Raw genomic sequence first — 21,239 nt, forward strand, 5'->3', positions numbered from 1 at the left:
TGTCATCAATAAATCTGTACCAAACTTTGGGTTGGCAGACTTGGGTAACCAAGAAGGCTTCCTCTAAGCGACCCATGAATAGGTTGGCATACGAGGGGGCCATCCTGGTACCCATGGCTGTTCCCTTTAATTACCTTCTTCCTAAAATCCACAAACCTAATCATCCCGGCCGCCCCATTGTAGCTGGTTACCAAGCCCCCACAGAACGTATCTCTGCCTACGTAGATCAACACCTTCAACCCATTACATGCAGTCTCCCATCCTTCATCAAAGACACCAACCACTTCCTTGAACGCCTGGAATCCTTACTCAATCTGTTACCCCCGGAAACCATCCTTGTAACCATTGATGCCACGTCCTTATACACAAATATTCCGCACGTCCAGGGCCTCGCTGCGATGCAGCATTTCCTTTCACGCCGATCACCTGCCACCCTACCTAAAACCTCTTTCCTCATCACCTTAGCCAGCTTCATCCTGACCCACAACTTCTTCACTTTTGAAGGCCAGACATACCGACAATTAAAGGGAACAGCCATGGGTACCAGGATGGCCCCCTCGTATGCCAACCTATTCATGGGTCGCTTAGAGGAAGCCTTCTTGGTTACCCAAGTCTGCCAACCCAAAGTTTGGTACAGATTTATTGATGACATCTTCATGATCTGGACTCACAGTGAAGAAGAACTCCAGAATTTCCTCTCCAACCTCAACTCCTTTGGTTCCATCAGATTCACCTGGTCCTACTCCAAATTCCACGCCACTTTCCTTGACGTTGACCTCCACCTGTCCAATGGCCAACTTCACACGTCCGACCACATCAAACCCACCAACAAGCAACAGTACCTCCATTATGACAGCTGCCACCCATTCCACATCAAACGGTCCCTTCCCTACAGCCTAGGTCTCCGTGGCAAACGAATCTGCTCCAGTCTGGAATCCCTGAATCATTACACCAACAACCTGAAAACAGCTTTCGCATCCCGCAACTACCCTCCCGACCTGGTACAGAAGCAAATAACCAGAGCCACTTCCTCGTCCCCTCGAACCCAGAATCCCCCACAGAAGAACCACAAAAGTGCCCCACTTGTGACAGGATACTTTCCGGGACTGGACCAGACTCTGAATGTGGCTCTCCAGCAGGGATACGACTTCCTCAAATCCTGCCCTGAAATGAGATCCATCCTTCATGAAATCCTCCCCACTCCGCCAAGAGTGTCTTTCCGCCGTCCACCTAACCTTCGTAACCTGTTAGTTCATCCCTATGAAATCCCCAAACCACCTTCCCTACCCTCTGGCTCCTATCCTTGTAACCGCCCCCGATGCAAAACCTGTCCCATGCACCCTCCCACCACCACCTACTCCAGTCCTGTAACCCGGAAGGTGTACACGATCAAAGGCAGAGCCACGTGTGAAAGCACCCACGTGATTTACCAACTGACCTGCCTACACTGTGATGCATTCTATGTGGGAATGACCAGCAACAAACTGTCCATTCGCATGAATGGACACAGGCAGACAGTGTTTGTTGGTAATGAGGATCACCCTGTGGCTAAACATGCCTTGGTGCACAGCCAGCACATCTTGGCACAGTGTTACACCGTCCGGGTTATCTGGATATTTCCCACCAACACCAACCTATCCGAACTCCGGAGATGGGAACTTGCCCTTCAGTATATCCTCTCTTCTCGTCATCCGCCAGGCCTCAATCTCCGCTAACTTCAAGTTGCCGCCACTCATACCTCACCTGTCTTTCAACAACTTCTTTGCCTCTACACTTCTGCCTCGACTGACATCTCTGCCCAAACTCTTTGTCTTTAAATATGTCTGCTTGTGGCTGTATGTGTGGATGGATATGTGCGTGTGTGCGAGTGTATACCTGTCCTTTTTTCCCCCAAAGGTAAGTCTTTCCGCTCCCGGGATTGGAATGACTCCTTACCCTCTCCCTTAAAACCCACTTCCTTTCGTCTTCCCCTCTCCTTCCCTCTTTCCTGATGAGGCAACAGTTTGTTGCAAAAGCTTGAATTTTGTGTGTATGTTTGTGTTTGTTTGTGTGTCTATCGACCTGCCAGCGCTTTCGTTCGGTAAGTCACCTCATCTTTGTTTTTATATATAATTTTTCCCACGTGGAATGTTTCCTTCTATTATATTGATACAATGATAATCTAGTTCATTCTGCACAATTTCATTAAAACTGTTTCTATCTGATTTACAGTGGTTAAGATATTTGCTGCTTGTGGCCAGTAAAGTATCCATACTTCAATGTTGAGTGTTCCCTGATTCACTATTGTCGTGCATCATTGAAAGAGTTGTCCAAGATAATATTCAATAACCTGAAGGGACTGCGTACTACCTCCATTTTTCAAACAATGAAAACTCTGGGGAATATCAACAATGTAGGAAAAAATAGATTGGTACTTACCATAAAGACGACATGTTAAGTTGCAGACAGGCACAATTTAAAGACACACGTAAGCTTTTGGCCACAGCCTTCATCAGAAAAAGAAAGAGAAACACACACTATTCATTCTCAGAAATAAGCACACCTCACGCACACATGACTGCCCACTCCAGCAGCTTGGACCAAGCCAAATTCTTGTGTGTAAGTGTCTTTTAATTGCATCTGCCTGCAATTTAACATATCATCTTTATGATTAGTGGCACTCTATCCTTTCCTACATTGTTACAATTCAAACTCCATTTTTTGCATGTAAATCCACTCCCCTTTCTTCCTATTGGTTCAACAATAATATGATGTTAGCTTCTATTCAACAAGGTGAGTATGTTCAATTTCAGTGATGTTCTGACATGCACAACAAGCCTGGTGGAATCACATATGTTCCTCCATTTGGCTGATTGGATATGAGAAGTTAACAATGTTTATTAATGAGACTTCTGATGTTTTCAAGGAAGACACTAAATGAATTTTATTTAATATTTATAGTTCTGTCCAGACTTTTGTATTTAGTTTCATTACTAGCTGTTTGAACCAACTATTTATCCTGTAGCTCTCGCTTTCTGACAGATTTGCTATAGAAAAGGCCTAGGGAACAGACTGGAAATCACAGTGATAGGACTGAATGAAAGGTTCATGGGCTTCCAGCTCCGTCAAGTGGTTAAAATGCAATTAGCTTTTGACCAACCACTCATTGGCCATTCTTAAGTGGAATGACTGCTGATGCAGTGGTGGTATGCCCTTACATGCGCCAGCTGTTGCTGTGCTGTCACTGGTGCTCACGACATCACCATATATAGGCATACATTGACGCCACCTGCTTCAACCTCATGATCACTGTATGCCAGCACGTGCTGAGCTGCAGACCACTGTCTCTATTAAGGATGTTATTACTGACTTTAATTTCAATGGCTTCTTTGATTTCACAGTCCCAGAAACTGCTAGTACCCCAGTTCTCTGAAAGTGCCATGTTTGAGCTATTTAAGTACACACTTCATTTTATTTTCTGTACAATGGCCAATATTATGATCAGCCAGATTGCACTGTGAAGGGAAGCACATTAGCTCCAGCTCTCACAAACCTTTTTATGAAGAATTTAGAGTACTGCCTTAGACGTGACGTAATTAAAACCTAGCTCTTTCTTATGTTGGTGATAATGTTCATCATTTGGACCCACAGACATGAAAAATTTGGCGAGTTCTTAGAACATCCCAACAGCATTGACAGTAACATCCCTTTCACTATGGAATTAGAAAAAGACAATGAATTGCTCTTCCTTAACATGTTTGTCTGCTACAAATGAAATTGATGCCTTGACCAAAGCATGTACAGAAACCGTAAGCACACTGATCTGTTCTTGCAACCATCAGCCTTCATCATCATCCTGCATAGAAGCGCAATGCCCTAAAACATTGGTACACTGTTCAAAGACAATATCAGACGCCAATGACACCCCCTCCCCCCCCCCCACCCCCCACCCCCCCCCCCACCCCCCACCCCCCCCGTGACCTGAGCCTCCTACGAAAGGTCTTCTGGAACAATCCAGAATGAAATTTTCACTCTACAGCAGAGTGTGTGCTGATATGAAACTTCCTGGGAGGTTAAAACTGTGTGAAAGAGTGAGACTCGAATCAAGACCTTTGCCTTTCATGGGCAATTGCTCTACCGACTGAGCTACCAAAGCACGACTCATGACCCATCCTCACAGCTTCAGTTCTGCCAGAACCTTGTCTCCTACCTTCCAAACTTCACATCAGTTCTTCTGTGAACCTTGCAGAACTAGCACTCCTGGGAGAAAGGAGTGCTAGTTTCTACCCACCATGTGATGTGATCTTCTGCATTTACTATAGTTGAATTCTTTTATCTTGGCGGCTCGCGCATGCCCGCCCAGACGTGGGAGATTGCTGCGTTGCCAGTTGCACACGACGCACGCGCCAAGAGAAGCAGCGCCATAGTATAGTATAGTTCGCAAGCTTACGTTTAGGGGGGAGCGCGCAGTTTATGAAGTAAAGCCACCACGGCCGCATTAACCCTTTCCCTGCTACAGAGACGTGCTCCCCGCATTCCACGCTGTGCGCGATTTTGTCACTGCACTGCTCACCTGTGCTGACACATGGTGTTTCCGACTGCTTTGACACACTTATCATTCGATTCCACAAAAACTATTTGGCCCAAAAATTAGATTTTTACACATCTTCTTGACTGATAACTTCCCCCCACTTCCTTTGACTGATTGAAGTGCTTTAAAATAAAGCCAAACGCGCCCGGTGTAAATAAAACTTTTATTACAGTCGCGAAAGACGGAATATTTCTCAATATTACATACTATGTGGTACTTAAATTAAATGAGATATTGTTATACGGTAAATTTTATATGAAATTTAGGTACCTTGTCCACATTTCATTCTCAACATTGTGGCAACTAAAATCGACCATACGGAAAGTATACGCTATAGACTTTTACCTCTGCAAACTCTTCAGAATTTCGTGCAATGGTTTACTACATTTAATGCTGCACATCAAAACAAAATTAAGTCATTTATGGGGGGAAGGTATCAGTCAAGAAGACGTGTAAAAATCTAATTTTTGGGCCAAATAGTTTTTGTGAAATCGAATGATAAGTGTGTCAAAGCAGTGGGAACACCACGTGCCTGCACAGGCGAGCAGTGCAGTGATGACAAAATCGCGCACAGCGTGGAATGCGGGGAGCACGTGACTGCCGCAGCGATAGGGTTAATGAAGAGACAAAGCACTAGAAATTTCAAAAAATTGCATTCAAATGAATAAAATTCGTGAAGTAAGACACTTCGACATTGTTTTTAAATAAAGAAAATATTTAGCATAGCACAAGGTTTGAACTCGTCACCTTATGCTTACTTACCCAACGCCTTAACCGTTATGCTAGCGCAGCTCGTCCTGCGATATCTCACCATAAGGACTCTAACAGGTCACGCAAAATTCTGACAAACACTGTTGGTATGTCTATGAATTACTTGCACTTCGTTGAAGTACAATAGGAAATAAACAATTACCGCTGTTCTCTATTGCGACAAAGCAGTTCGTGAAATTGATACAAACACCTTTCCTTGCTATCGCCTGAATTAAGAGTCTTATTGCTTGTTTGGTTTAATTAATTAATAGAAAATGAAGCAATTGGTATAAAGAATGGTTTTTCCAAACTTTCAAAAAACAAAGTCTGCTATCAAGACATTGCTTTTGTTCTATTACTTAATTTATGACTGAACGTTTCTAAAACTGAAGACACTCGTCCGTGCTCTGCTCTGCAGTCGAGATCTGGCAACGTCGTTCTCTGTTCATTGGCTGACTGTATTTTTTGACGTCAGATGCGCAGAACGAACCTAAACTCGGCTGCCAACATAAATGACGTGCACTTTTAGTAGAGTGGATCTATGTTTGCACCCAAAATCCACCATGGTAGCCTATCTGTTGTTGGGAAAGAAGATAATGGGGGTGTTGGGGGGAGGGATGGAGGGGGTCATCATGTGCACTCATTGTGTAAACTCCCCATGTATGCCGCAGAGCAGGTACCTGTCCAACTGGGGCAGCGGGACTCCAGGCAACGGTTACTACTCTGGGTAGCCTTTGCCTTGCTGGGGTGGCACCTGTGGGGAGAGCCTCCAACAGGACTGAGTGGCATCATGATGGATGATCCACAATGAAATGGATAAAATTCAGCCATACCAATAGCCGTGACAACATAGCCATCTCAGCAGATACAAAACCAGATGTTATCACAGAGGTTTACAACCCCATAGTGTTTCTGTCTTTGGTCATGCCATGGGATGAGAGTCAGGTAAGGAGAAATAGAGGTGGAGAGTTCACCCGGTCCCTAGTATCCTCTAGAACTCAGAGAATCACAACAATGAAGCCACTGTTTTCATTGAAAACATTAAGTGTTGGTTCAGGGACGTCACTGGAAAAGAGAAGGTGAGAAATGGATCTTTATTGATCAAAACTTTGAATGCTAACCAATTAGTATTCAAGATATCATCTTCCATTGGGACTTAATGCTACAAACAGACAAAGAACTACGTGCTAATACAGAGTGGCCTGGAGTCCATTTTGTCCATCACATCCAGAAACGACCTAAGGATAATAGGATGGTCACTGGAGCTTTCATCCTTGCCTTTGATCTTCTGATGTAGCAAGTTAATGTCATGGTATACAGCTGTGATGTCAAGCTCTATTTTCCTCCTCCTATGAGAGCTCCATGTGAATGTGGTTCTTTCTTGGTATTACAAGGCTTGACCTCAGGGGGGGGGGGGGGGGGGGGGGAGACATGCTGTGGAAAGGGGTGGGGGGAGCAATCAAATGCAACAGCAGGCCAGGAATTGCTGTATGAGACCTTGCTATCATACCATGTGCAAATTTGACACAATGTTTGCAAACTTAGTCATCATATCTAGCAAGTGGAGTCATTTAGAGTTTTACTTAGCACCTTTATAAAACAGGGGGTCAGGTGTTTTATATTCCTGGATTTTCTTCTTTCTCTTGGAAACTGAACTGGTCAGTGGATGAGGGGAATGATGCTCTGGGCAGTTTACACATTTACGGGATTGTCTACAATGTCTGCCCTCATGTATTGTCCTGCCATATGCCCCACAAACAGGCTCATTAGTACAACAGGACATGTGTCCCAAGCCTAGCACCAAAAGCATCTCATAGGAGGAGTAAAATAGGGCTTGATAGCACAGCTATAAATCTTGACATTAACTTTCTCAGGTAAAATATTTCCATTGATGAGTAGGATGAAAGCTCCAGTATCCACCCTATTATCTTTAGGCCCTTCCTAGATGTGATGAACAAAATGGACACCATGGCGTCCTATATTAGCATGTAGTTCTTTGCATGTTTGTAATGTTAGGTCCGAATGGAAGATGATACCTTGAATCCTATTGAGTTTGTTATGAAGAGAGGTGGTTCATATCACTCGAGCTTAAGGCAGGCCTGAAAGTTTGTCATTGGTTAGCGTTCAATCTTTTGATCAACAAATATGCTTTTCTCATCTTCTCTATTCCAGCAACTTCCTTGAACCAATACTCAATATTTTCAATGAAAAACAGTGACCTCATTGTTGTGATTCTCCATCAGTTCTGGAGGACACCAAGAACTGGGTGAACTGTCCACCTCTGTTTCTCCTTAACTGACTCTCATCACATGGCATGGCGAAAGACAGGAACACTACTGAGTTGTAAACCTGTATGGTAAAATCTGGCTTCATATCTACTGACAGCGGTATGTTGGCATGGCCACTGGTATCAGTGAGTCTGATCTGTTTCATTACAGATTATCCTCCCTGATGCCACTTGCTACTGTCAGAGGCTCTCCCCACACGTGCCACACTGCCATAGCAAAGGCTACCTGGCATAGTAACTGTTGCCTGGAGTCCCAGTGTTTGAGACTGGACAGGTGCCTACTCCAGAGCATGCACGGGGAGGTTACAGCTCAGGCATCAGTAGTACAATCCCTGCATTTGGGTGCAAATGTAAATCCACTTTAATAATAGTTGCAAAAGATCATAGCACATTGTGGACAGTCTATGCACGACATAAGGTGCTCTCCAGCAAACAGCCCATACTTCAGTGAAATTTAGAAAAGTGCAGGTCAAACCCAACAAAAAAAACCCTAAGTAATTAAGCCAAAAAGGTTGAGGGAAAGATTATGAAATGACCTGAAATGGATGGGTGTCATAAAATGGCTGAGTCAGCAACATAAAAGCTCCACTAGGTGTAAGACTCCTTTTAGTTGGCTCTAAGAAGCAAGGAATAACTACAGGTCTATTCTAGCCCACCAAAACCACAGAGGCATGATGGAGTGGACAATCAGAGAATGGAGGGCATCATGCCAGTACATCTGCCCCATAACAGATCCCTGTTATTTGTCAGGTGCCACTGACAAAGTAGAGTGTGATGATCCTACCTTGAGAAAGAAAGGCAGACACATCATCCACATCCTTTGCACAAAGCCCTTTTACAGTCCTAGTGTATGATTAACATCAGGGGCTTCCAATACATAAAACATAAAGATTTAGTTCCACAATGGAAGTAGCTTCATCTGAACATCGTAACCAACATGAATATGCACTATTGTTGTCATGTGGAACACTGACTAGACCCAGATCCATAGAGCTTTAGTCTGCTTTGAAACAGTGGGTTGTTTCAAGAGGAAGGAGAGCTGTGTCACATGCTGTGCATCACCCGCCATAATGTAATAGATATAGTTACTGATTGGAGATGTTTGGGCCACTAGTACAGTTCTTGTCTCCCACAATTACTAATCATTTAACAAAGGATATTTCTGGAACGTTTTGGGACTGACTTATCTGTGGAATATCAAAATTTATTAGAACATTCTATGTATGTAAAAAAGGAACAAAATCTATATGTGGAAGTAGGAAGTTCAGCTCTGTATATATTTTTGTGTTCGCATAATAATTGTGTTTTCAGTGTGAAGTTTTAGTTCATTTTTTATGACTATGCTCTCATAACTGGTACTTTATTTTAGATTGTACAGCACAATATTAAGGCCTGAAGTCATCTAAAAGTTAACTATATATTTTCAGAAATGCATGCACACACAACTGAAAGCAACAGGTGGAAAAACTTATCTTTTTGATCAACAGAAAGAAAAAATGTATCTGTTGCAAAATGACTATACAAAAAAAGAATGGAAACGTGATGGAACTGTCATGCAGTGACAAACTACCAGTACTTGGAAGTTGTGGGGTTATTAGACATTTAATAAAGATAAATACAGTAAGAATGTTACCACAGTTTACAGAGATAAATGGGCTTTTTCTCTGTACTGTAACTAGACAATGACCATTACACAACATATTTGTGTGCAGGCTCTTGGGTGGAATGAAGTCTTGTGTAAGGATTACATCCAAGTTAGTGGCCCTTAAGAAGATTTCATTTTCATGAACAGTTTGAAAAACAGGTAACTGAAACTAGTTCCTTTGTTTCAGTTTGTTCAATGCAGCTTTCCATTTATGAATTCCTGTCCTTCCACTGAAGTACATCTGTCTCTTTCCCATGGATTCCTGCAATTCATAGTTTCCATAAAAATATATTTCCTCTCTTTAACCAACAGAGCAGTGTTCTTAATGGGCTGGGTGGTTTCTCATGCAAGCCATGTGAACTGTGAGGATATAGCAATGCTAAAATGTAGATCAGTTCACCCAGTGAAACTACTGATGCATACTGGAATTCCTGTTCTGAAGGGAAATGCAGTAATAAAAGTTACTCCTGTTCATAAGTACAGTAGCCCCTGAAGTTGTCGCAGTTACAGGCAGGTGTCAGTACCACCTAAAGTAATTGAAGTTGTATTGAATACACAAATTGTAAACTACTTCAAATAGAACAAGATCTTCAATAATAGTTTGGTTTGAGATCAGGTATGTGTAAGTCGGATGCGAATGTGGGATGCAATATATAGGACAGACGCAGTGAACACATCAGGGATGTACACTTGGGTCAGACCAACAAATCTGCTGTGACGTAATGTAGTATTGGCGAGAAGCACACCTTTGATTTCGAGGACACAAAGAAAATATGCAGTACAAACAGATTTTGGGACTCCGTAATCAAAGAGTCCATAGAATACGGTTACACAACAACCTAATCAACTGCAACAGTGGCTACCATCTCAGCACAGCCTGGGAGCCTGCAATCAGGAAAATCAGAGAAGAACGTTCCATTCCACCAAGGGCCATGCACGGAGCAGACAGAGACGACCGCTGGGACTGAAACCCTGCGCACACGTCCCCCCCACCTCCGGCCGATCCAGGCGCATCGGACGATTCCGCGGGCGCGTGATTGGACGGCCGCGGGAAGCAGAGAGCGGTCCAGCAGAGATATAAGCCCGCGACCGAAGATATCCCGACACTTCGCCTGAAGATGATGGCAATGCATTCCATCGAAACATTGCTACGAGACAACAATGCTGCTCGGCTGACAACCCGTGAAGACTTCACGTTCCATGAGGCATTATTTAATAAACTGCAGTTCTGTGGTTTTACAGAATATGCTTTTCATTTAGTGAAATCTTATTTAAGTAGTAGAATACAGAAAGTGATTGTCAATGGTAGATACTTGCCAGTGCACATGGATATTACTTACGGTTCGTACTGGTTCCTGTCTTATTTATATTAATGACCAGCCATACAACATAATGCAACCATTTACATGGAGTTATTTAAATGCTGATGATCTATCAGTCTGTATGACACCAGTGACAATAGAGATGTTGAAATATGAAATAGATGTAATTGCTGATAATGTTGAAGTGTAGTGTAAAGCAAACTGCCTTATCAAGATAAAGTGCAAGACCTGCATATTATATTGAATCATGACACACATTGGAACAAGAATCAAGCATTGCTAATTTCCTTGGGATAACAACTAATTTTAAACTGTCTTGGGGATAATAACATTATGAAAGAGGCATGTAATATTAGAAAAGGTATATGAGCTCTGTAGAAACAGCTCAGTATTCCAGGGCTGGAAGTTGTCTATTATTCCTTCATACATAATAATATAAAGTGTCAATATTGTGAAAAGGAAAGTTGCTACTCACCATAGAGTGGAGATGCTGAGTCACAGATAGGCACAACAAAAAGACGTCACAAATAATAGCTTTTGGTCAGTAAGGCCTTCGTCAAATTATACGCCCCCCCCCCCCCCCCCACACACACACACACACACACACACACACACACGTGCGCACGAGCAGCAGCACCAGTGCATGATGGGAATGGCGACTGGGTTGGGCAAGGAGGAGGCTGGAGCGGGAAGGGGAAAAGATAGTAGGGTAGGTGTGGCGGACAGTGGAATGCTGTTGGGGAGTACAGAGGGATGGTGTGGAAAGAGGATAGGGCAGCTATGTGCAGTCTGCAGGTTAGATGGAGGGAGCAGAGAGATGGGGGTTAGCAGAAAAGGAGAGAAGTAAAAAGACTGGGTGCAATGGAGGAATGAGGGCTACATAGTCCTGGAATGGGAACAGAGAAGGGGCTGGATGGGAGAGGACAATGACTAATGACTAACTTTGTTAGCCATTGTCCTCTCCCATCCAGCCCCTTCTCTGTTCCCATTCCAGCACCACGCAGCCCTCATTCCTCCATCACACCCAGTCTTTTTACTTCTCTTCTTTTCTGCTATCCCCACTCCCTCCCCCCCACCCCTCCCCACCTCACCGCTCCCTCCGTCAAACCTCCCAACTGCACATAGCTGTCCTGCCATCTTTCCACCTCGTCCATCCATGCTCCCTAACAGCATGTCGCTGTCCACCATGCCTACCCTACTGTCCCTCCCCTCCCTGCTCCAGCCTCCTTCTTACCCCCACCCACACACCACTCCCATCATGCACCAGTGCTGCTGCTGCTCGCAGTGTGTCCTCAGTTGCCTAAGACTGCAGTCATGTGTGTGTGAGTTGCATTTGTAGAAGTGTGTATATGTGTGTTTGCTGTCTAATTCTGATGAAGGCCTTACTGGCCGAAAGCTATTATTTGTGACAGTCTTATTGTTCTGCCATCTGCGACTCAGCATTTTCACTATATGGTGAGCAGCAACTTTCCTTTTCACAATAGTGTTACACTCCATTGTTTGATAATATAATGCATGGTACTATAGTGGGCACCCATCAAAAGGAAGCAGCTGAGTATTAAAACAACAAAAGAAAGAGATGAGAATAATACGCAGTCCGGCACCCACAACTCACTGTACATCTTGCTTCAGAAAACTAAAGAATATGACTCTGCCATCATTGCATATATTTCAATGTGAAATGCATATAGAGAACTACTGTAGATACCAATGGTACATGACTTTTGTCACAAGTACAGTACTTCAGGCAAAAATGATCTGGTATTATGCCACTGTAATAAAAACAAATTATTTGTACATAAATCAACTAAACTCTTCAATATTGTACCTTAATGCATCAGGGAACTACCAGATCGACAATTCCAAAGAAGGAAAAAAATCAAAGATTTTCTACTAGAACTGAGACATTGTGAAATTGACGCATTTTTAATTGAAGACATGAAATGACCATAACATATTTATTATTGTGCTTGTAGTGTTACAAAGTGATACATCAGTGACCAGTAATATAATGCACATTTATTTGTGATCTATGTATCTATGCTGACACTTGTAATGCCTAATATGAGCTCTGGTGCCTCCACAATACTAAAAATTTAATTCAGTTCAGTTTGATAATGAGAGTATCTAAATAAATTATCTAACAAATTTATGCTGTAATTATTACTTGTTAGTTTCATTATTCTTCATATAAATAAATGGAGAATCACTGAACATAAGAACTTGAATTCTGATTTGATGCCAGTGCTTATTATCAGCATGTAAAGCTATTATTGTTTTTTGTTGGGTCCCACTCCATTACTATTCTTCTTCTTCGGTTATCAACCCACAGGTTGGTTGGCAGCAGCACGCCATTCCGTTCTTTTGTCAGCTTTCTTCTTCATATCTGCATAGGTCTGGCACCCGATGTCATTTATTACTTGTTGAATGTAGCTTAATCTAGGTCGTCCTCGGCGAGTTCTTCCTTCAATGATTCCTTCTAATATTCTCTTAATGAAATTGTTATGCCGTAAAATGTGACCTATGAAGGTTATTCTTCTTTTCTGTATATTTCGCCAAAGAGATCTGTTTTCTTTCACTCTTCTGAGGACATCTTCGTTTGTAGCCTTGTCTCGCCAGCTGATTTTTTCCATTCTCCGGTAGCACCACATTTCGAATGCCTCTAATCTTCTCTTTTCTTCTTTTCCACTAGTCCAAGTTTCACATCCGTAAAGGGCTGTACTCCACACATAGGTTTTCATGACTCTCTTTCTTACGTCTAAACTAACATTTCTACTCGTCAGTAAGTTTCTTTTTCCATTGAATGCTATTTTGGCAAGTTGTATTCTGTTTTTAATGTCACTTTTGCTCCTTCCATCTGCTGTTATTTTGCTACCTAAGTAGTTAAATTCTGTAACCTGCCCTAGTTTCTCTCCCTTTATTGTTATTCGTATGGGTTCATTGTAGTTCAGGGCGCCACTCACCATCACTTTAGTCTTTTTCTTATTTATTTTCATTCCATACTGTTCTTTTAAGGTGTTTTCCATTTCATTGAGTGCGGCTTCTAAATCTTCTTTCCTTTCTGTAATTATGGCGATATCATCTGCATATCGCAACATATCTATTTTCATTCCGTTAAGTTTTATTCCTACTTCAATATTCTCTCTTATTTTGTCTATTGCTTCTTGGATATATGCGTTGAAAATTACTGGAGATAGTGGGCATCCCTGTCTCACTCCTTTCCTTATTCTTGCTGTTTCTTCTTTGTTTTCCTTCTTAACTAAGGCTGTTTCATTTTGGTATATTTTAAAGATTATCCTTCTATCATTATATTTCAGACCAGCCTTCTTCAGAATTCTAAACATTTCTGGCCATACAACATTGTCAAATGCCTTTTCGAGGTCTACGAAGGCTATAAATACTTGTTTGTTTTTGGAAATTTGTTTCTCAATTATTAGTCTTAAAGATAAGATTGCTTCCCTCGTCCCTACACCGCTTCTAAAACCGAATTGGTCTTCACTTAGAGTGCTATTCAATTGGTTTTCAACTCTTTTCAAAATTATTCTTATTAGAATTTTTGATGCGTGTGAAAGAAGACTGAGTGTTCGATGGTTTTCACAGTCCATAGTAGATGCTTTCTTAGGTATGGGGAATATGATGCATTTCTGGTAGTCTTCAGGAACTTCACCTGTTTTGTATATTTTCTGTATGAGTTGCAGTAATGTAGCTTTCATTTTGTCTCCTGATTTCTTAATTAGTTCAGAAGGTATATCATCAACACCTGCCGCTTTCTTATCTGGTAGTTCTTTTAGTGCTTTTTCAAATTCATCTTTCAGAATTGTGTCCCCTAGTTCTTCTTTCTCTACTTCTTCGCTTAATTCTATCATATTATCTGTTAGAGGGTCTCCTTGATATAGCTCTTCAATGTATTCTTGCCATCTCTTCAGCGTGTCATATCCAAATAGTACCTTGCCCTCTTTGTTCTTTATAGTTCCTGAAGATTTTACTTTCCGTTTAGCAAAGTTTTGTTTTATTGTTCTGTAGGCCAAGTCAGTTTTTCCTTTAACCATGTTTTCCTCCACCTCTTTACAAATGCTGTTGAGGTAATTTTCTTTTGCTTTCCTAGATTCTCTGTTTATTTGGTTTCTAAGCTTTCTATATTTGTTTTCGCTTTGCTCGTCAGAGGCATTTTTGTATAGTCTTCTTTCTTCCATTAGACAAATTATTTCAGGTGTTATCCACTCTTTCCTGTTTACAGGTTTGGCTTTCCCAATAAATTCTTCTGCTGCTTTATGTATGCCTTCTTTGATTTGTTTCCACTCCTCGTTAGTACTCCCGGGAATAATGTTTGATGCCATCTCATCAGTTTTCCGTGCATAAGGGATCACTAGTTCTTCAGACTTTAGGTTATCTCTGTTCCATACTTTGTTCGTTTTTCTCTCTAATCGCTTGAGTTTGAGTAAGCATTTCATCATTACAAGGTTGTGATCACTATTAATATCCGCAGACGGGTAGCTTCTGCAATCCTTGATTTGGTTTTTAAAACGCGATTTTACTAATATATAGTCGATTTGGTGTCTTCTAGTATCTCCTGGGGCTTTCCACGTGTACCTTCTTCTTTTATGGTGGTTGAAAAGGGAGTTCGCTATGACCAACTTGTTTTTGGCACAAAATTCAATTAGCCGGCTTCCTCTTTCGTTTCTATCTCCTAGACCATATTTCCCTACAATTCCGTCAACTTTCTCTTCTCCAACACTAGCATTCCAATCTCCCATTATAATTAAGTTCTCTTCACCTTTAACATAATTTATAACTTTGTTGATGTCTTCATACACTGTTTCTATTACATCGTCTTCTTCTGCCGATGTCGGCATATAGACTTGTACTATTACCGTGTTCTTTGGTTTGGTTCCAATTTTGACTAGTATTATCCTAGAGTTAAATTGCACATATCCTGTGACTAGATTCCCGAGTTTTCCTTTTAGAATTATTCCAACTCCACCGATTCCAGTTGTTCCTTGGTTAGTACCTGTATGAATGATACGATAATTTCCTGATCTGAAGTCTCCTGGTTCAGGCCATCGCATCTCAGATATTCCTATTATGTCTGTTCCCATTCTGTCCATCTCTAGTTTGAGGTTCTCTAATTTCCCGCATTGGAGGAGTGTTCTTACATTCCATGTTGCTATTTTTAGTGTATTCTTCAACTTTGCCTGACCTTCCATTGTCCCCACCCGGAGATCCGATTGGGGGACTATTACTCCGGATTTATGTTTAACAGAAGATTCTGGCATGGTGCGCTACTGATTCTTGGGATATCTTGAGTGATCTTTAATGGAGTGGTTTCCCGTTGCCTTCTCCATCCTATGCCGTTGACTGTGAAGTTCTTCCGCCTTTAGGAGCAATTTCTCACTCCAAGGACAAGAGAGTGCCCTGCCTCTATCCGCTCATCCGCTCTCTTTGAGACCGTTGGCACTTGATAGGGGGCGTTTCCTTATCCCGGGAAACACTCGGTCGTCAGAGCCTCGTTAGCAATAACAGGGTGTACCGTGCAGCAATCCTTAGCTGCAACTCGGGTAGGTGAGGTTGACATTTGTACAGGAGAGGCTGTTAGAGTCGTGGATATAAAAAGCATGCAATGTGGCAGCCATCCACATTACATATTTCACCATGATAGTGAAAAATCAACCACCAAACTTGCTCATCAGAAAAATTTAGTCAATGAGGACAAATTTTATGAAAGAATACAACATAAGTTACAAGTTTTTGAATTTTGCCATAAATTGTCAACATTGAGAGTCATTCATAGATTGATATGTGGTACAATGGGATGCATCCTCTGCCCTGTACTTCAAATAGGTTTGTAGCATATGGGTGTACATGTAGATGTAGACCATTTTTATGCTGCATATTCTACCATTAAATTTTGTTTGAAGATAAAAACAGTGTATTGCATGACATCTTGAGATGGTAGGTATTCTGCTGGATATCAGCATATTTCTTGCATGACAATTTGATGATGTGACTCATTATGAAGAAGTCACACTGTCCAAATATCAAGCAAGAATGACACTGATAACTGGCAGAATACCCAACATCCCACGATGTCAACAGGCCGCTAGGAAAATCTGAAGAATTACAGTATACTGCATCTTCAGGAGATCCTAATTAATAATAAGGTTAATAGTCTGTTGAGTCATATGGTGCTTCAAAAACCATACACACTAGTACATATTTAAATGGTCACAACTCTGATTTTAAATATAAAGAAAAGAATTATTGGTTCAAATGTTAATGCACAGGCTCATGTCAGCTTCAGATGAGGATCTTCTGCAGACTGAAGTAAAGTACTTGAACAGAGTTCAAAGTAACAGCTCTAGCCTACTTGAGTTCTGAGTGAAAGTGACTGTGAAATCTAGCTACAAATACACAGTCTGTTGGACATAGAAAGAGGAAAACCGAGGTGTTAACCTCCTCTTTTGGTATTCAGTGACAGCCAATGTAGTATTCATATCAAATAAACCCTGCATCAAAGTACATTTTTATTCTCTCTTTAAATTAAGAAATACACTGCTGAAAAAGATGATTTGAACTATGGAATGCTAGATTTTTACAGCGTTCCTTGCAGACATGGGCCAAAGAGCACAGGCAGTGCAGATAATTACACTGAACATTCCCAGCACATTAACCCTTCAACTGCTCTGGACATGTTAACGTGTGCATCTTTGTACCTGTCCCTGTGTGCCCTGAACATGTTTATGCACGCCACCAGTGCTTCTACCTAGTACTCTGAATACGTCACCCATAAAGGAGGACTGGTGGCGCGTGTAAACACGTTCAGTGCACACAGGGACAGGTACAAGGGCACGCGTGTTAACATGGCCAGAGAAGTTAAAGGGTTAAATACGTGGAATGGACAAGTCTGGTCTTGTGAAGCATGCTTTCACGGCAGATCATGAAGTTTGTGTGGAAGGGAGACCTGCTTGTTTGTGCTGGTGAGTGGGGGTGGGAGGATCTTTTACATGTGGTTAAGTATGCCCCCAGCCTTCATCTGCAGGAGTTTTATCCACTGTCAACATTTTTTAAATCTTTTTTTAGGATGCAAAGAGTTTTCCTTTAAGTAGGCAAAACATATAACGAATCAGTTACAGATGTGACTACACACTGAGAAATGCCAGCACCACAAGACTTTTTTCACAGTTCTCTGAAGACAGGTAAAAGTTTTTCAGTAAAATACTATAACATATGTACTTCTGAAACATGATTTAAATGAGACTGTCTGACCTTGTACACATGTAGCAAGTACAGATGTCCTGCCAGCCATAATCTTTCAGTTCAATAAGCACTTTAATAGCTTGACCTTGATGTTTAGCATCTTCACATTCACATATGTATGGACATTCACATACAGTTTTCAAGGAATGTACATCTGATTGTTCTGTCTGCATAATTTTCTCTAAGTGTGGGATCTTTATAAAAATTTTGAGGACTTTGCAATTTTAAACTACTAAAAAATTTGTTGTTTCATTTCCATGGAAACCATTGAAACAATGAAGGGTTGTAGTTGTATCTTTATATTAGCTTTCTGTCACTTCCATGAGAGGAATGCAATAGTAAAACTGTGCTATCTGTCTGAAAGTAGGACATGTGATGCTACTGGAACTAATGCATCACAATGCAACACATTTAGTTATTTGTGTATGGGTAGAGAATTAGTGTCTACATCAACTCATTTGAGGAGAATTGTGTTATTATCAAGCAGGTTAAAATAGGCAAATACTGATGATGATAATATAAAACATATAATAGAATATACAGTTGGTTTTGCTACCTGGGGACAAACTGCAAAACACAACCCTTGAGAGGATAAACAGGAATTGCAGGTAAGGGGGCCAAGTGCTGGAACAGATTCTGCCCATTTGCTTTGACTGGGGATGTTCTGTGTGATGTTTTGAAGTAAGTGGTGTAAATTATGCTGTTTGTACCAAATACCTTATGATTTATGAAAGTGTGGCATGAACCTGATAGCACTCCTTAAATAGTTGCTAGAGAATTGAGTGGTGACCACATTTACAATTTCAGTTCTCACAAATATGTTTTTGTTTCTTCATGTATGTGTCATGATTTATGAGGGTAAGATTAGGCAGGAACCTAAAAGTACTTTGACTGCAAGTGAAAAAATTAGTGATTACATTTATAACCTTGTTTCTCACAAACATTTTGCTGTTTTTGAATTTGGCACATTTTTTGAGGGGTAGGTTAGGCAGGAAGCTAAGAGCACAGCTTTGATTGGAGTGAGTGAAATGAGTGGTGATCATATTTATAGTCTTTTTTCTTACAAATATTTGGCTTCTTCTTTTTTTAATGAGACATATTTGAAATGGAATGCTTTTGTAGGGGGCGTGTTGTTGTCCAGTTAAATTTGAGATAATGATTAGTACGGTTCTTTGTGTGTGGGAGGGGGGGGGGGGAGGGGGGAGGGGGGGGGGAAGTGGGGTGTCTCATAACACTATCTTCATTTGAACTATATAATTCATTTGAGCTCTATAAGTCAAGCAAAGTATTTGGTTCCAATTGTGTGTTTCTGTATTTATTTTTGTCCCGTTAGTTTCATTTCATTACGTGACTGAATATATTGAATGTTTTATTTGTTTGTTCCCATAATTGTCATCTTGTGGTCACCATCTACCAGGATGTAAGTGACTTGTTATTAAACATTATCTGTGATTGCCTTAATAGCTGTTATGAACTATGCGGGTCAAAACAGATGGAACAATCAGACCATTCACTACTCTGCAGATAAGCATCACCTTTGAGGTACTGTGTAAGGATGACTGGTCTCACGAGGTGGTCACCAATAATTCCCACCTACACATTGAGGTTGAACCAGTAATGATGATTCACTGCCACCATGCCGTAGGGATTCCTTCCATAACCCACAGTTGGGTGTTGTGAAAGTTGACATTATCAAGCCTTATTAAGGTGGCCTCATATCTGAATAGTATGAATGACAGAAATCCCAGCATCATGGTGGTGTTTGCAATGAACCAGCAATAAAATTGTTAATGCAGATACAAGTCACAGATAATAAGGCCTGCATGCATTGGAAAAGATATGGAGAGTGGCAATTGTCATGGAGAATACTCCACATTGTCACCTGGCTTAATTCAAACTGGCAAGCCACTTGCTTGGTGATGATACCAGGGTCATAGTCTAAACCAGTGGCCCTGAAAATGCTGCCTGTGGGGTTCACGCAACCCGAATATAGTATTCAGGTGGCGCATTGTTCTCAGCTGTATTAATTAACAATAAGAGCTCTTAAGTGGGTAATTTTCCTGCTCATTAACAAACAAAAATACTTACACAGGCAGCAAAAATTTAGGACATGCTTAATTTTAATTGACATTGGTGAATTCAACCAACAGATAAGTTAAATTGGCCACTTACTTCAGGTGCAGAGCCTCTAAGAGATTAGAGGATGTCTAAGGGGAAGGCTGAAACATGAAGTAGAAAGCTCTGAGATGTTTAGTGAGTCATGGATCGTATATCGAAAAGACAGATTAGACACCCACAGAGCGGCGGTGTTCATTGCAGCTAACAAAAATACAGCATGTGGCAATCAAACCTGCATTTATTATTAGTGTGCTGCAGCGGTGTAAGTATTGGGGGGGGGGGGGGGGGGAGGGGGCGAGTAATCAAGGTCACCACTGCGTTCCCCAACACAAAGCATTTCAGCAGCCAAGGAGCTATGGACTAAGCAATAATGGTCATTTGCAGTGAAAGCGTTCTACCAAAGTGGTAGCTATGTAGCCACTCAGCGTCATTTCTGGACACATTTTCAAATTAATCATAACAGGGCAGTGTCTTCGTTTAACTCAATAAAAACTTGGGCCGAAAACTTTGAAAACATCAGTAAAACAACAAGGAAAAGAGATGGCAGAGCGAAGACAGTGCGTACTCCCGAGAATGTAGAACGTGTAAGAATTGCTGTGGGAAGAAGTCCCCAGAGATCAGCGTCTAGACAGAGTGTTGGGCTTGGAATTTCTGATGGGACTGTCCAAAGGATTTTGAGGTTAGACTTACATCACCACCCATACAAAATCCAATTGGTTAATGCTTTTAATAATAACGACTTCATGGTCCGACAGAATTTCTGTGGAAGTCTTTTGCAAATTATTGAAGAAAATGAGCAGCTTGTTCACAACCTCTGGATGAGTGATGAGGCAGATTTTCATCTCAATGGATTTGTGAACAAACAGAACTTTAGATATTGGAGTGACCAGAACCCTCACCAACTCCGTGAAAAACTCCTGCACTCAACCAAGGTAACAGTTTGGGGTGCAATGTCTTTATCGGGAATAATAGGCCCTTATTTTTGGAGAACGAAAGAGGGCAATCTGTTACTGTGAATGCTGAGCGCTATTCAACAATATAACTGAGTTCTAAACGACTTGCATAGATAATAGTAGTTCGGGTGGGCAATTGCAGTTTAACATTGACTGGTGACGTGATCTCAATAATTTGATAAGGACCTCTGTAGTTTGATACAAATTTCTTCATTTTTCCTTTCGCTATGTATGGGGTTGACAGCATCACCCACTGACCAATTTTGTAATTTGGATATTTAGCTTGGGCATTACCTAATCTTTCCTGTTGTTCCAAAGCCTTTGTATTAGATTTCTGAAC

The 21,239-nt window shown here is 41.4% G+C and overlaps 1 protein-coding gene across 1 annotated transcript in view; it reads right to left on the reverse strand.

The window, feature by feature from the left end:
* LOC124620157 overlaps nt 1-20,788 on the reverse strand; it is an 88,016-nt gene extending 67,228 nt beyond the window's left edge. The window contains exon 1 of the mRNA XM_047146827.1: nt 20,637-20,788. Coding sequence (XP_047002783.1) covers nt 20,637-20,788 — 152 coding nt within the window. The remainder of the gene's footprint in view (nt 1-20,636) is intronic.
* Nucleotides 20,789-21,239: the final 451 nt, after the last annotated feature.

Source organism: Schistocerca americana, chromosome 6 (genome assembly GCF_021461395.2).
Source record: "Schistocerca americana isolate TAMUIC-IGC-003095 chromosome 6, iqSchAmer2.1, whole genome shotgun sequence".
Taxonomy (NCBI): domain Eukaryota; kingdom Metazoa; phylum Arthropoda; class Insecta; order Orthoptera; family Acrididae; genus Schistocerca; species Schistocerca americana.